Below are 14475 nucleotides of genomic sequence, written 5' to 3'. Positions count from 1 at the left end.
AGAGCTCATGTTATATCTCTGGGGAGGAAAGGTAGGTAAAGGATACAGGATTGGAAGGTAAGGGTCTAAGTTCCTAGCTTTTACTCCCCTAATGACTTTGTGATGCTGCGCACATTTCTGATCTTTTTCTCTCTCTGTGATTTTTCAGATTTTCTTGATAACATTAGAATGTTTAGGCTCTTGCCATGTTGAACATTTTGCCATAAGTAAAAATGTTTTCTGTGGATGTGTGTATTTGCATATTTATCACTGTCAAAATAATCAGTCTCTGAAAATGCAAAAGATTGGATAGGATTATGTAACACATTCTTAAAATATTAAAACCTGCACACATTAAAGCATCAAGTTAAATAGTTGTTAACCTGTCTCACTAATAATCGCCTCCTTAGATCCAGTCTGTGAGAGGAAAAGGAAGCAATAAATTTGACCTTCACTTACCGCATGTTTTAATTGCACAGTACTCCCAGCGGGTGTGAGGGTCAAGAGTATAGCACCATGGCCTCGGCTGGCCATCGGGATTGCGGCAATAATTATCATCAAAGCCCTTGTCGGGATATCTGCAAACCACACCAAGAAAAGTGTCACGTAAATCTGCCTGGAAACACCACCCACCCCTCAGCTCACAAAATAACTTTCCACTTAGGTTGTCTACACCTAGCTGAGGAAAGAGGACGTTTTCTATGTCTTGCCTTCCAAGGACTGCTGATCCCTGACTATTGAATCTACTAATTTATATATCCCACTAAGGATAGAGTATCATCCCCTGGCTAGTAAGTTAGGTCCATGTGGTACCTTCCCACTAGCTGAGGTTCCAAATCGAGTCTCTTTGTCCTAGAACCCAGTTAAGGGCAGATTACAAAAACATGACCTCATGTAGAGTGCTCATTAAGAAAACAGGTCCTCTTCTAGGGAAGGCTTAAAGTTCAAACTGAAAGTTCGTTTTCAATAGCACTGTTACTAATGACAGCTCAGTTTTGGAAATAGAGCCTTTCGAGGTCATGCCCTCACCTTCACCAGATCATGAGACAAACTTCATAACACTACTTTCTCCACACCCCACCTCCCTTCAAATGAACAAAGTCCTGAATTAGTGACTTGATTTTAATTGCTACCATATCCCTTCTGCTCTCACTTAAACGACAAGACAAGCATTTATTTGGAAAATAAGCTGGAGTTTTAATTTCATTTAAAATAACAACAAACACAAAAGGATAGAGAAAAAGAACAAAGTGAAAACACCTAACATCAATTTCCGAAGAAAGGTGGGGGACGAAGTTTCCTGTGTAATTATTTGTATTTTTATTCTTCATAATCAAAATAAAGGAAGTTCTTCCTTTTTTTTTTCACCTTAAAAGTTTCATGTAAAATACATGGTCAAAAGTAGACGTTATCATTATTATCATTATTATTTGGCGGAGTTGGGTAATTAAGCTCAAAACCTACTCCTCGGGAAAAAAGATAGATTTAGCTGCCTGACTTCTCCAAATGGGCTTTTTATATGGGCAATTTCAAAACACACCAGGATAAAGCAACCTGAATGGTTTCCTCTTTTACTCTCTTTCTATGAGCACTACTTGTTTCATGTTGTTACGCTTGTCGCCTGCAGTACCTGAGTCTCTGAAGATGCAATTCCAGATTTGCCTGCAATTAGTAACAATACCTCTAACCACAGCTAAGGCTTGTCAAAGTGGTCATTACTGAATTGGCCCTGTGGTTTGCTTTGGTTTTGTTTTGTTTCTGGTCTGAGAGAGAAAGAAGCTTCTTTTACTGCTTCCACTCCACACCCTGCTGATGATTTTGCGTTTAGTACCATGCTGATTTTAGAAACTCTAACCAGTTGACTATGTAGTCAGTGTTCTCATATACCTCATCAGAAATATTTTTGCCCTTTGACTATTTCCTCCAAATATAATGGCCAGAAATTCTGTCAGAAGAACTCCTGAACATTCTGGGAGTTCTAAATGTTATGTTCATGCCCTATCGGGAAAACACAATATAAGGAGAATTTCCACAGCGGTGTGTCATAGAGTGAATAGAAGTTTATAAAAGAATCATTGAAAGCATGATTCATTAATATTTTACCTTTCAGGCAAGAATTTGTGCCGGTGTGGTGTCTGATGATCCCAGCGCTGACAACTCTTGCCTGATTCTGTATGATCCATGAGACCTCGATAACTCTCCCCATTGCAGGTCATGCATTCAACTAATAAAATTAAAGTATGGCATGTTAATTGTTTCTGACAGCAAAATCAAAAACACCACTGTTCCATTTAAAGAACAGCACCTGTTTAGTAAACAGATTTTTAAAAAATCCTACACATCATTCTAACTTTTTATTAGGGCCTAATGTCCATAAATAATGACATAAACTACTCCCTATGGAACACATCATACAGTTTAAGTGGGATTTTTGTAATTAGTGTCACACAGATTTACTATAGGGCCACGATGCTATCTATTTTTTTTTTAATAACTGTCTCAAAGGTATCTAGAAAATGGAACTAAAAGACATATCCTTGAAAATTTTTCCTGTGTTGGTCTAAAGTGCAAAGATCTCAGTATCTATTTGTCAGCACAATAGTGTTTCTCTCTCAATTTGCCCTCCAAACACATATACAGGAATTGCAAAGGTTAATTGAGTGTGTGTCATACTTTTATGGTTAATGCCACGATCAGGACCACATAGATTTAAGAGATTGGCTTCACATAGAAATCTGGTGCAATTCAAAGAATATGGATCTTTTTTAAAAATAAATCACAGCTCCTTTCTGTTAGCAAACATCCATGTTGAATAGGCTGGGCAGGTTTACATTCCTATCTGGCTTAGGATAGAAGATGACCTGCTAATGAACTCCGTGTTTCCACTCTTTTTAAAATGTATAAGCTAATGTAATTAGGTAGGATCTTACAGATGATTTTGTGAGGTTAATTCATTGTTCTCTTCTGGCTGGCCCCTTATGTCACACTGAAAACTGAATCACATCAATTGCTGAAAGTGAGACTTCTCAAACAGACAGGTTGATTTGTAGCACAGCAAGCATCCTGTGGAATAAATCATTGTTTGGCTTTCCTATGAATCAGGCAAACTTCCTTAAACACATCATTTCTATCTTATAATTACTGATAATCTAACTTTAGCTGAAGTGGGAAGAGGCATCAATGTTTAGTTTTATCCAATGGAATCTAGCCTAATGAGTATTTGTAGTAATTTGGGATTATAGTATTAGAATCATCACTTTTGAATCCTTGATTCTTATATTCTAATAGGGACATTAACTATTAACTTTCTGAAACATGAATAACTTGGCTTGATCCATCTTTCTTTCATTTATATTAATATATGGGCTAAGAGGCCAACTCAGCTTCCCTTTATTTGATACTGAGATTCCCCAGACTACACCCAATAAGCATCTGAACTGTAAATGAGTGGAGTCCATGAGCGTATCAATAAAGGTGCTCGGGTTGGCCAAGGTCATTGCAGTGCTCAACACAGGTGATACAATGTTACATTTCAGCTTTCCATTTGAATGGTTAACAGGTTCATTTAGTTCTCTCTCTCTTTTTTTTTTAAAGAACACAAAGTTTGATACCATCAAGGAAAATGATGCAGCATTTATCGTTATTTGTTCCTTTGTATTGAATGAAATGTACAATAGAATACTAGGGTCACATGTAAAAGATAAGTATTCATATATACAATTTCTACTCTTGTACTCAGGAAAGAGATTACATCTATTATGCCTTCTTCAGCAAATGCAGCTTATGATAGCATATTCATTTCCAATGAGAGTGAATAGAATTATTTTCTGGTAATCACTACATTGAGCAATATTATAAATTTTTTTCCTTGACTTATACATTTTAATGGTTTTAAGAAAAAATAGCTACATGAATGAAACAGACAGTTCCATAAGATGACTACTTTTCATTATGAGTGTGGCAGATCAATGCTTGTTCAAGTATGAATGTGCATAAAACCACGTTGAGATCCTGTTAAGAGGCAAGTTCTGAGTCAGTGGGTCTGGGCTGGGGCATTAATAACAAGCTCCCAGGGGTTGCTGCTGCTGCTGGTACTTGGACCTCACTTCGCTTTGCAACTTTCTAGATAACGGGATCTATTCTAAAAGTTCTAAGTATTTGGCAGTCATAGTCTAGGCAGAGACTAGTCATAGTCTAGTCTCTCATAGGAGAGACTAGATTTTACTGGGACCTTGAATAGATGAGAGTTGGATAAATTATAAGGGGACAAAATAATATAAAATCAGAAGCATACTTATGCTATCTTGATAGTAAAGTGAAGAGAGAGTTATTATTGCAGTTGTGGGCCTAAAAATAAATAAATAAAACTTAGCAAGAATAACGTTACATTTTAGAAAGCAATGAAAGTTATTGTTGTGGTGGGAATTAAACATGTCATGATTGCATTGAGATATTTAGATATATTATAGTTACATATTATTTGATTGTTTATACCATAATTTTAACATAAAAGGTATCAGCCAAGTGTGGTGGCTTAAGCCTGTAATCCTAGCACTTTGGGAGGCCAAGGTGGGCAGATTGCCTGAGGTCAGACGTTTCAGACCAGCTTGGGCATGGTGTCACATGCCTGTAATGCCAGCTACTTGGGAGGCTGAGGCAGGAGAATTGCTTGAACCCAGGAGGTGGAAGCTGCGGTGAGCCAAGATGGCGCCACTGCACCACTCCAGCCTGGGCAACAGAGCAAGACTCTGTCTAAAAAAAAGAAAAACAAAAACAAAAAACAAACAAACAAACATGAAAGGTATCATCTGATTCTTACAGTGAGGAAAACAAGGCTCACAAAAGTTTTAAGAGACTTACCTAAAACACAAAATGTTAAACCTGAGCCTGGAACACAAATCTTCTGACCCACAGTCTTAGTATTTTTTGCATTATCCCAAACTGCCTTTTTCTTTTACATATTTTAACTTATTTCCTACATATTCTAGCTGGTTATACTTTATGATATACTGATAGCAATAACTTTAGAAAGTTGGTATCCCTACCAGCTTGTCCTCATTGCCCTCTGCTTTTTTGTTTACAATAGTTAACTTGCTCTCCTTTTGCAGTCTCATCTACTGGAGCATTGCAAGGAAAGTGCATGGAATGTAACTAGATTGGATACCTTATCCAAAGTCAATGGCTGAAAAGTTGGCTGCTTTTCATGGAATCAAATCATCAAGTTAGTCATAAGAATTATCTCAAAAAAGTCAAATTTTTAACTCATATTCACTTTTCAAACTTTGGGAATTCTCAGATTCTTCTAAATTTTCTTAAAGTCAAGCAGTTCAGGTGAAACCAAGTCCATGTACTCAAGGAAACAGGTGAACATATAAACTATGTAACAGTTTACATGTAGGTATGCCCTTTGGCTCTTTCTATTGCTATCAGTACATTATTTAACTGCTCCAGCAAGTTCTCCTCAAAAAAACAAAAAAACAAAAAAACAAAAAAAAAAAAAAGAAAGAAAAAGGAAAAGAAAAAGCTAACTACTGCCCTAGATAGATCACAGAAACTCACAGAGTAATGGTTTCTGTTCATCGGTTCAATATTTTTTCTAAGTACAGCTCTGGACTGAATAATACTAGAATACTACAAAAACTGTATATAAATTATAAAACACAGAGGATTAATTTAACAGCTTTCTCATCATACCAACCAACCAAACTTTAAAAATGTGTTTCATTTTTCTCAGTCATAAAACAGGAGTGATATGAGTATACAGACTAAAACAGTTATTTTGAAAGTATCTGAATCTATTTTGAATTAGTGTTTATTTTATTACATTAAAGACAATCTCAGAAAAATCCATGCAGGTGATTCCTTCAACAAAACTAAATGTTTAAAATATAAGCAGTCTCATAAATGTACATATATAAATAAAAGTTTTACAAATAAATTATAAGTTGCCATTTAATCTTTATAACTTGCCATTTAATCTTTGTTTTAGAAAGTTTTTCTTCACTTAGAGTATCGAATTATACACATAAACTTATGTCAGTATTATTTGGGATTTTAAATGTAATGTATTTTTTAAAATAATGATTATGGCTTAATTAAAATATATTGACTTGGTCATTTGACAATCATTAGAAATGACATCTGTTGCAATGACTAATGATTGTTTTATTTTAAGTTTCAAGCAAACGCTAAAGCAAGAAATTGGATTTTACATACCTCAACTTTCTAAAACTTTTGAATAAAGCACTAATTATTTTCTTTGTATAACTCTATAGGGTTCCTTTTGAAAATTGTCCAATAAAAGTGTACATATTTATCATGTACGACATGATGTTTTGAAGCATATATACATTGTCAGTGGACTAAATCAAGCTAGTTAACATATACATTACCTCACATAGCATTTTTATGGTAAGAACATTTAACATCTAGTCTCTTAACATTTTTTAAAATATATGATACAATATTATTATCTATAGTCAACATTGACAAAATAGATCTATTGAATTTATTCTCTTATCTAACTGAAAGGTGATAAGTGTGATCAAAGAATATTTGTTTTCCTCTGGAATATTTACTATATTTTAAAGTTTTAAATTATAAGAAAATAATATTAATCATTGACTATCAGATACAATCCTTTTAATTTTAAACAAATTTCAGGTGATTATAAGCCAAGTTTTAAGCATGGTTACAAAAATTTCAAAAAAGATATACTGTTCTATATGTCTTTTTCATTTGAACCGTCTAAAGTTTGATCACGGGTGTTTTTCTTGTTTAATTTTAAATATGCAAAATGATTTTATAGTTGCTACCATAGCCATAATAAAATAACCTTTATAACTTACCATTTAATTTGTATCCATGGATAGAAATAGCCCATCTATTATACAACTTAAGCACTCTGGATTTTGAGGTTTCCCCCTTATATGTATTTTAGAAGAAATTTATATCATGTCTATACTATTTTGTATATTTTATATTACTGATTTTAAAAGTCACTCTTTTTCTCTGCCAATGTTTTGACAATGCTTCTTATTTTGGATCTTTTTCATTAAAATCCTGCTAACACATTGCTTGTGTTAGCTTGAATTTAAAATACCACAGTTTAACTCATACTCTCTGAAATATGTTTAACCTACAGGGCAGATGTTGGTTCCCTTCTCCCATAGGAGAGTTATTCCACTATTGTCAGGCCACTAATTATTTCCAGAAAGAACTTGTCTGCAACCTTTAGTGCCATGGTGACCAGCAGCATCATATACCATCAATACCAAGGAGCAACGCCCTTTTCTAAGGGAGGTGTGATGACTTCAAATTATTAAAGATACTAGAGAGTTACATTCTAATGAGATAAGAATAACTGAAAATAGGATTTATTCAAGGACTTCTTTTCTAGCACTTTTAATCTATGTCACCTAGCAGTGCAGTCCTATGTAGGTAAGTATATTTTGATGAATGTTTTTCATATAAACCCAGAGTTGAAAAATCATATTCTCACAAGAACTAGGCAGGTAACGAAAACAGTAAGCTGTTTAAAGTTTGGCCAAGGTACCAGTCTTTGAAAACACTTTTTCAGGTCAAACAACACCCCTTGCCAATGATTTTCAACCTCAGAAAACTGTAATAGGAGAGATTCCCTTAAAAGTAGGGTTTTTTTTTTTTTTCTTCCATGTGCAAATTTAAGACAAATATTAATTCATTCAGACTTATTCATACAAAACAGACTTGTTCATAACGTGATCATAGAAAAGTTTATTATTTTTAAAAGAAAAGGAAACAATGAAGAGGTTATAGGGAACAGAATATGATATGGAATGGAAAGTAAGAATTTACAAACAGAGATGGAACTGGCTCTAGCACATAAAGTCAAGGATTTCAAATTCACTAACAACAGAAAACAAATCCTTTTCTGTGACAATTAGGTAACAGTAGCCTTTACTTTTTATGTGATAAATATCAACCTAATATTAAATGAATATTTATGGAGGAAATATTTTTTTAAAATATTTGGTTAATAACAAACAGGTAAGATATCTTAGTATAAAACTTGGACAGCATTCCAGTAGTCCCCCTCCCCAAATACTTTGAAATCCTAATAATTTTCTAACAGAGTTTCATCCATGTTTCGCTTAGATTTTTGGAAATTTAGAGTTTCTGACAGAAGTGAAAACCCCAGCTATTCAGTAGCCAGATAACTAAGAAAAATGAAACCACATACAATGCTGAAATGGTTACTCTTCCATCTCGTCAGACATTCAGTTTTCCACTGCAAAAGTAAGGACAATGCCCTTTTATGCTGTGAAAAGAGCTGAATACACAGACATGGATTTAAGGTGCCTGCCTTCAAGACAGTTTGGGCTCCATTGCTTTGATCTCTTCAGATCCTATTCTGAATGGCACTCAGTTCCAGTCTATGTGTCAGATTCTAGGCACATTTTCACCAAAACGTGCATGGGGTCAAGCTTCCAGTGATCCCTTCTTATATTGTATTTTCTTCTGGGTCCATATGCCCTTGTCACACCACTTGAGAATAGTTTTGACAAAATTTCTGTGGAAGCAGGTGCTGGTTGAATAGAATTAGCATTGCTAATGAAAGGCTAAGCTTCATTCAGCTCCTTTCAGGTGCCACACAGTAAGTAGATTTTGAGGTATGTGAGCTCAAGACAGTAGATAAGTAAACCCTCTCTTTCACTTTCCCCAGAGGGATGACTCAGGCAGTGTTGAAATTCAAACTGAAACTTGCTCTGTGATTTTGCATTAATCTGGTGATAATCCAACAGTTTTAAAAACATTGTGTAAAAATATTTAAATAATTATTTGTAGTTGCATTTGCATGAACAACATATTTATTATGATTGATTCGTTGCTGTTAACCTTTAATGTGAGTTACAGTTCTACACATAGGGGGAATAGAATGGCCCACATGGCATTCAGGTTTATTTACCTTCTGAACACTGAGGAATGTCACAGACTTCGTAGCGTACCTCTGGATTGCTTGTGAAACACCAGGGTCCCCCTTCTTCCCCTCGAGGATTTCGACAGTAGTTTTCCTGTAGGTCTTTACCCCGATAGCTCGAAGGCAAAAAGCTAGTTTTAAAATGATAATCATTACAGTATAAGAGCATGCAACTTTTTTTTGCCTATTAATTTTACTAATTAGTGGGTATGTTTTTGCTGAAAGTAGAAAAATCCTTTATCTTATATTCCTTCATATATTTTAATTTAAATTCTGTCATTTCCATCTATCCTTAAAACCTTTGAATTGTATTAACATTCATTTAGCTGAATTTCCATATTCACTATCAAGTTAGAACAATTAGCCTCTTAATTTGCTAAGAGTCAAACATTCTAGAACTTAATCGATGTTGTTTGAAACATAATTTCAAAACTCCATTAAAAGATAGCAGGTGTTTGAGCAAGGCCACTTAGGAGAGAACTGAGAAAATGCTGCCACTGATTTTGAAATCTCACTATTTCTTGAATTACTTGAGATCATTACTTGTTTATTGTTTTTCTTATAAATAGCCCCCTTTTTTTCTGCACAATTGAGAAACAGATTCATGAAGTAACATGAATAAAGAGCCCGGAATCCAATTAAATCTGGGCTGAAACTTCAGCTCACTTTCTTACTGTGAGACCCCAGCAAGTAATTTAGCTTCTATTAGCTTACCTGTGCACTAAGTACACCCATAACCTTTAACATCTTACACCTTATATGGTTATTTTGAGAAGTTCCAATGGATGATAGAGTAACTGGCACCTAGCAAATGCTACCTCTCATTAAGCACACTCTACTTTGTAGTCTATATCTACTCTGTCCTAATAAAGAATTGCTTATTCTCTTCAATAATTTTGATCATTTTGACTGACAGGAGCTTAGTGATCCCAATTTTGGTTTATAATAGTAAGCCATTGGGTGCAGTAACTGCAACACATTATCTTCACTTAAAATTTCTAGTGCCCTACTCTTAGTTTTATTACCAGCATAAAGTATTTTAACACATCAGAAAAGGCCAAGTCTTTTTTACACTTTTGTACTGCTTGTGATATTGGACTCAACAATTAGATATCGCATTTGTCTGCCAGACTTTACACAAAAGATCATAATAAAGAATATACATCGACAGGTAATACCAGCAAACATTTCTTTGAAATTCCAGTAACATTTTTAATATTCAGTTTGGGTTTTGTTAACAGGCTTTATTTCTACTTTTACTGAGACTTTGAGTTCTAAGTGGCCCTAAAAGTAGAGTGAAGTCCAAGGATTTTGGTCTCTTAGTAAATACCATTCAAATGTGTTTCCTACCCAATGAAACTTCTAATAAACCATCATTTTTCATGTTGTGACACAAAACAAATACAGGTATGCATCATGTACCAAGCAATATTTTGCAATGAAATTCTTTCATTTTGGCATGAGTGCATTCTAGAGTTGAGTCTTCAAAAAATATAAATTATTGGACAAAACAAACAGTGTAAGACACTACTAACTAAACATTTTCAGGGAACCAATTAAACATTATCCACATTATGCAACTTCAATGCATTTAAACAGTTAATATCCTTGCTTCACCAGCATTCTTCATATGGGGAAATAGAAATAAGACAGGTTGTCAGACCGTATGACTGACAAAAATTATAATGCAACTAAAATTCAGCATAATTTCACAATTCCTAACAGTACACTTTTTTGAAAAGCCATTTTTCTTACTTTTAGCTCTATCATTCCAGAATATTTTAATGCATCTTTTGTTTGGGTCATGGCTTACTCATTTTTCTGACAGAATCAAATGTGACTTTTGCTTTATATGTTTTCAAGAAGTCATGCACTCATCAAATTTATGCTTTATATGTTTTCAAGAAGTCATGCACTAATCAAATTTATTTAAGCAAAGTATACTATAGCTCTCTTTTATGGAAAAGTTGATACAGTACAGTGGTGAGAAGTTACTTGTTAATCATAAAACTCATACGGTTGCCCCATATCTATCACCTAAATGTTCTACGACCTTAGTCCTTAGACAGTTTATTTACTCCCTGGGTTTTAATTTCTTCACTTAGATGAGTAATACGAACTATAATTTCCCTTTTTCTATATCATATATTAAGATTATTTTATATATTAAGATTATTTAAGAAGCCTAGTAGTTATAGCAAATGTTCAATACACAAATACTCAATATTTATAGTTTGAGAGAGGATTTTAGTCCCCTCTACACATGCACACTGAAATACACAAAGTGATACACCCGTATACCTTTCCAGTGGATTTGTAAAGCCAAAAAAAGCTGTGAAGAAGTAGTGAATTAATCAGTCAACAATTTGTTAGGAAAAATACAGGTAGAAAGGAAGAGAGAATAATGTAGAAATCAAAAGTAGATATGGCCAAAAGATGAATAAAGTTCCCTCATTGGAGTTAATAAAATCAAAATGAAGAGAAAAGATGGGCTCCTTTTCACAATTCTGAATCAATCCATATCAAATTACTCTCTAAGACATGAAGGTTAAAGAGCAGTCTGTGTCATCTCTTTTCTTCATTCTATGGTGTATTTTACCTTTTACCTAAATTAACTTTTTTTTTGTTAGTGTCCCAATGTGTTTCGCCTGATTTTCTTTAGCACCCCATATTTGACCAAGGGAAGAAGCCTAGCCGTGCTATTTCACTTATGTGTGTTCATTCAGCAAGTGTTTATGAGAACTCATTACACACAAAGCATGTGCCAGTCAGCAGATTCTGTAATAAGCATTTATTCACATATACACTATTTTTGGTTCTCTGTCCTTGCTGTTGGCAAGGCTTTAAGAGAGATAAGTGAGGAAATGTTTAAAATTGGGTTATATCCAAATATACTTTGAAATATAAACTAGGTCTTCTAGGTGCTAGACTCCCTTTGTTTTCTTTTAATATTCACTGTGTTCCTAGGAAACGTGATCTATTCTATCATCTGATTCATTAATGAATGCTGGGTGGCCAATGAAGGATACAGATGTAGATATCAGGTCACCTGATTTTCTAGTTAAACTTCTACACTAATTTCATCATCTATCATCATCTTTCCATTAAGCCACTTGTAAAATATTTCAATTTAGGGGTCAACAATAAATCATTCCTCCAGACAGAAACATATTTTCTTTTTCTACTTTCTGTAAAATTAATCTTTAGTCAACACTTAAAAGTGTTAAAACATCATGCAGATATTCCAGTAAGCTGCTAATTGATGAAAATTATGTGTTTCCCTCATTGAATGCAAAAAAGGATTTTATTAATATATTGGATCCTCTCAGCTGTAAACATCTATATCACAAGGAAGTGTTCATTGGTAAAATAGCTGATTGGACTGGGAAGCCAGTTCCCAGGGAGATCTATTTCACATTTACTCCTCCAGCAGAGAATCACAACCATAGAGAACTCAGGGTGAAATAAGACCTCTACTAGGTCAGTCCAGTGCATTCTCCTGGACTAGGGTAGGATTGATTTCAAATGTTATTCCTTTGTTCATGAAAAACTTAGATCCATCTACTTAAATAAAATGTTTTCTTCACTATGCAGGGAGTAACACCATGCAAACTCTCAAGAAAGGACAAAACCAATCATATTTTTTTTTTTTTTTGTAATGTAAGGAAAACACTATGTTTTAGAGGTATTTCGACATAATTGTTAAGTAACTAATTTTGAAAGTTGTTGTTTTCTGTTATTGAAATGTAGTGGAGCTGATCAGCTTGGACACTTACTAGCTAGTGTTAATTAGGCCGAGATCATATGTTTAATCCCAGTGCGGAGCAACAAACTCTTTTTCTTTCTGTGTTGGTCAATTAACTCATCTCTGTTTCCTAATTAGAATCATCTTGCAGAATTATGTCCCCAAAATGGAATAGAATAAAAAGTGGATTCAACAAGGCAGTCATCACCACCACTGCAAAAACAAATCACAGCATGGATCCTACTGATAGACCAAATGTTTCATGCCCTGAAGTTGTTAAAAGCACAGGTTACAGAGTGATGGTGACTGGGCTTATATTCTGGACAAGTGACTTCCTAGTTGTGCATGACACTGAAAACTTACTAAGTGTTTTTACGCTTCAGTTTTGTCATGTAGCTAAAATAGAACCAATAAAACTACCCACTGTGTGGTTCTTACGACGAGTAAATAAGATTAACGAGGTACATTGCTCAGCACGAGGTACGTGGTAAAGTAAACCCTCCAAAGCATTACTAACAAGGGGAGAGTTGTTTTAAACTATTTTGGTTTCTGGTAAAATTGTATGTGAAATAAGCCTTGACTAATACTCCAGTCAGTATTAGATATCTATGTTTTTTCTCAGTGATGATTAAAACTATCAGTCTGATGAGCCTAAGTATATTGTGTTTGCTCATCTCTAAATAGTATCCATCTGTTGTAATGAACACATTTATCCAATTGGTCTTTAGGCAATAGGTGAGATGGAAAAGCTGGCCAATCTGAAGCTTGAGCTTCTAGCAGTGGTTCTCAAATTTGGCTGCACTTTGGAATCATGGTGGGAGCTTAAAAAATACTGGTGCCTTATTCTTCCCAGAGATTCTGATTTAATTGTTCTGTGCTGTCATCTTCTAAGTAAGATTCGTCAAGGGCTTGCAGCAGGTGATTTTAACGTGCAATCGATGTTGGGATCCAACAAGGTTAAAGAACCCTCAGCTTTCAGTAAGGGAAGAATCTCATCTACCTCTCACTTTTTCACAGTCAGCCTCTACCCCTGCACAGTGCCATACTTTTTCAAAGACAGGAAGAGGAAGAAGAATCCTTTTAAATGAGGTTTACATTATTATTTCACAAATACCGAGATCTACAAATTGAGGCATTAAGGTAAGATATTGTTTTGGCTACATTTTATTAACATATTAATCATTTGCTAAGTATCAGTCATGAATTCATATAAACCTTGCTGTAATACAAATCAGCAAGTTGGCTACGTTATTCTAGGATTGTAGAATTATTCTGAAGGACTAATATGAGGCTGTTAACATATACAAAAGACAGAGGCTTCATCCTCTTTTCTTCATACTGTTCTTACCTGTGTTCGTGTGGTATCATGGAACTCCAGGGCTGACATTTGATGCCACTCTTAGTGATAGATACTGTTCCCTTGTAGCTGCGTCCTTTACCAATGATGCAGTTTCTAATGTAGTCTATTGAAGAAAGCAGATAAAATTATTGCAACTATGCAAAACATATGCTGTATTTAAGAAAAAAAATTCCATTCAAACCTGTAAGTAATTAACTCTTGTAAACTATTTCAAATAACATTGAAATTTCTTGCCTAAAGCTTCTACTAGTATTTTCAAAATAACACATTTTGAATAATCCAAAAACAAACAGATGATTGAGAAGTTTATATTTTGTGTATATATGCATAGATAACTCCAGAGAGCAGTCTCTGTACTTAACATAGTCTGTATACTCAACCAGCCAAGCAATTCTGATTTGCTCACATATATAGACCATTTTTAAAATATAT

General features: G+C 34.4%; 1 protein-coding gene across 4 annotated transcripts in view; it reads right to left on the bottom strand.

Moving 5' to 3' along the window:
* The window catches only part of HGF (hepatocyte growth factor), a 68434-nt gene that overhangs the window by 40777 nt on the left and 13182 nt on the right, over window positions 1-14475 (bottom strand). For 2 of the 4 annotated variants that reach the window (XM_023226672.3, XM_023226673.3), the window contains 4 exons: window positions 14032-14146; window positions 8927-9054; window positions 2083-2203; window positions 439-557 (listed from right to left, as the gene is read on the bottom strand). In XM_023226672.3, the coding sequence (XP_023082440.1) occupies window positions 439-557; window positions 2083-2203; window positions 8927-9054; window positions 14032-14146 (483 nt within the window). Of the gene's footprint in view, window positions 1-438; window positions 558-2082; window positions 2204-8926; window positions 9070-14031; window positions 14147-14475 lie in introns of all 4 variants that reach the window. The other 2 variants (XM_023226671.3, XM_023226670.3) reach the window with 1 other exon arrangement.

This window comes from Piliocolobus tephrosceles, chromosome 8, assembly GCF_002776525.5.
Source record: "Piliocolobus tephrosceles isolate RC106 chromosome 8, ASM277652v3, whole genome shotgun sequence".
NCBI lineage: Eukaryota > Metazoa > Chordata > Mammalia > Primates > Cercopithecidae > Piliocolobus > Piliocolobus tephrosceles.
The sequence above is the reverse complement of the archived record's forward strand: the minus strand, read 5'-3'. Positions and strand labels throughout refer to the sequence as shown.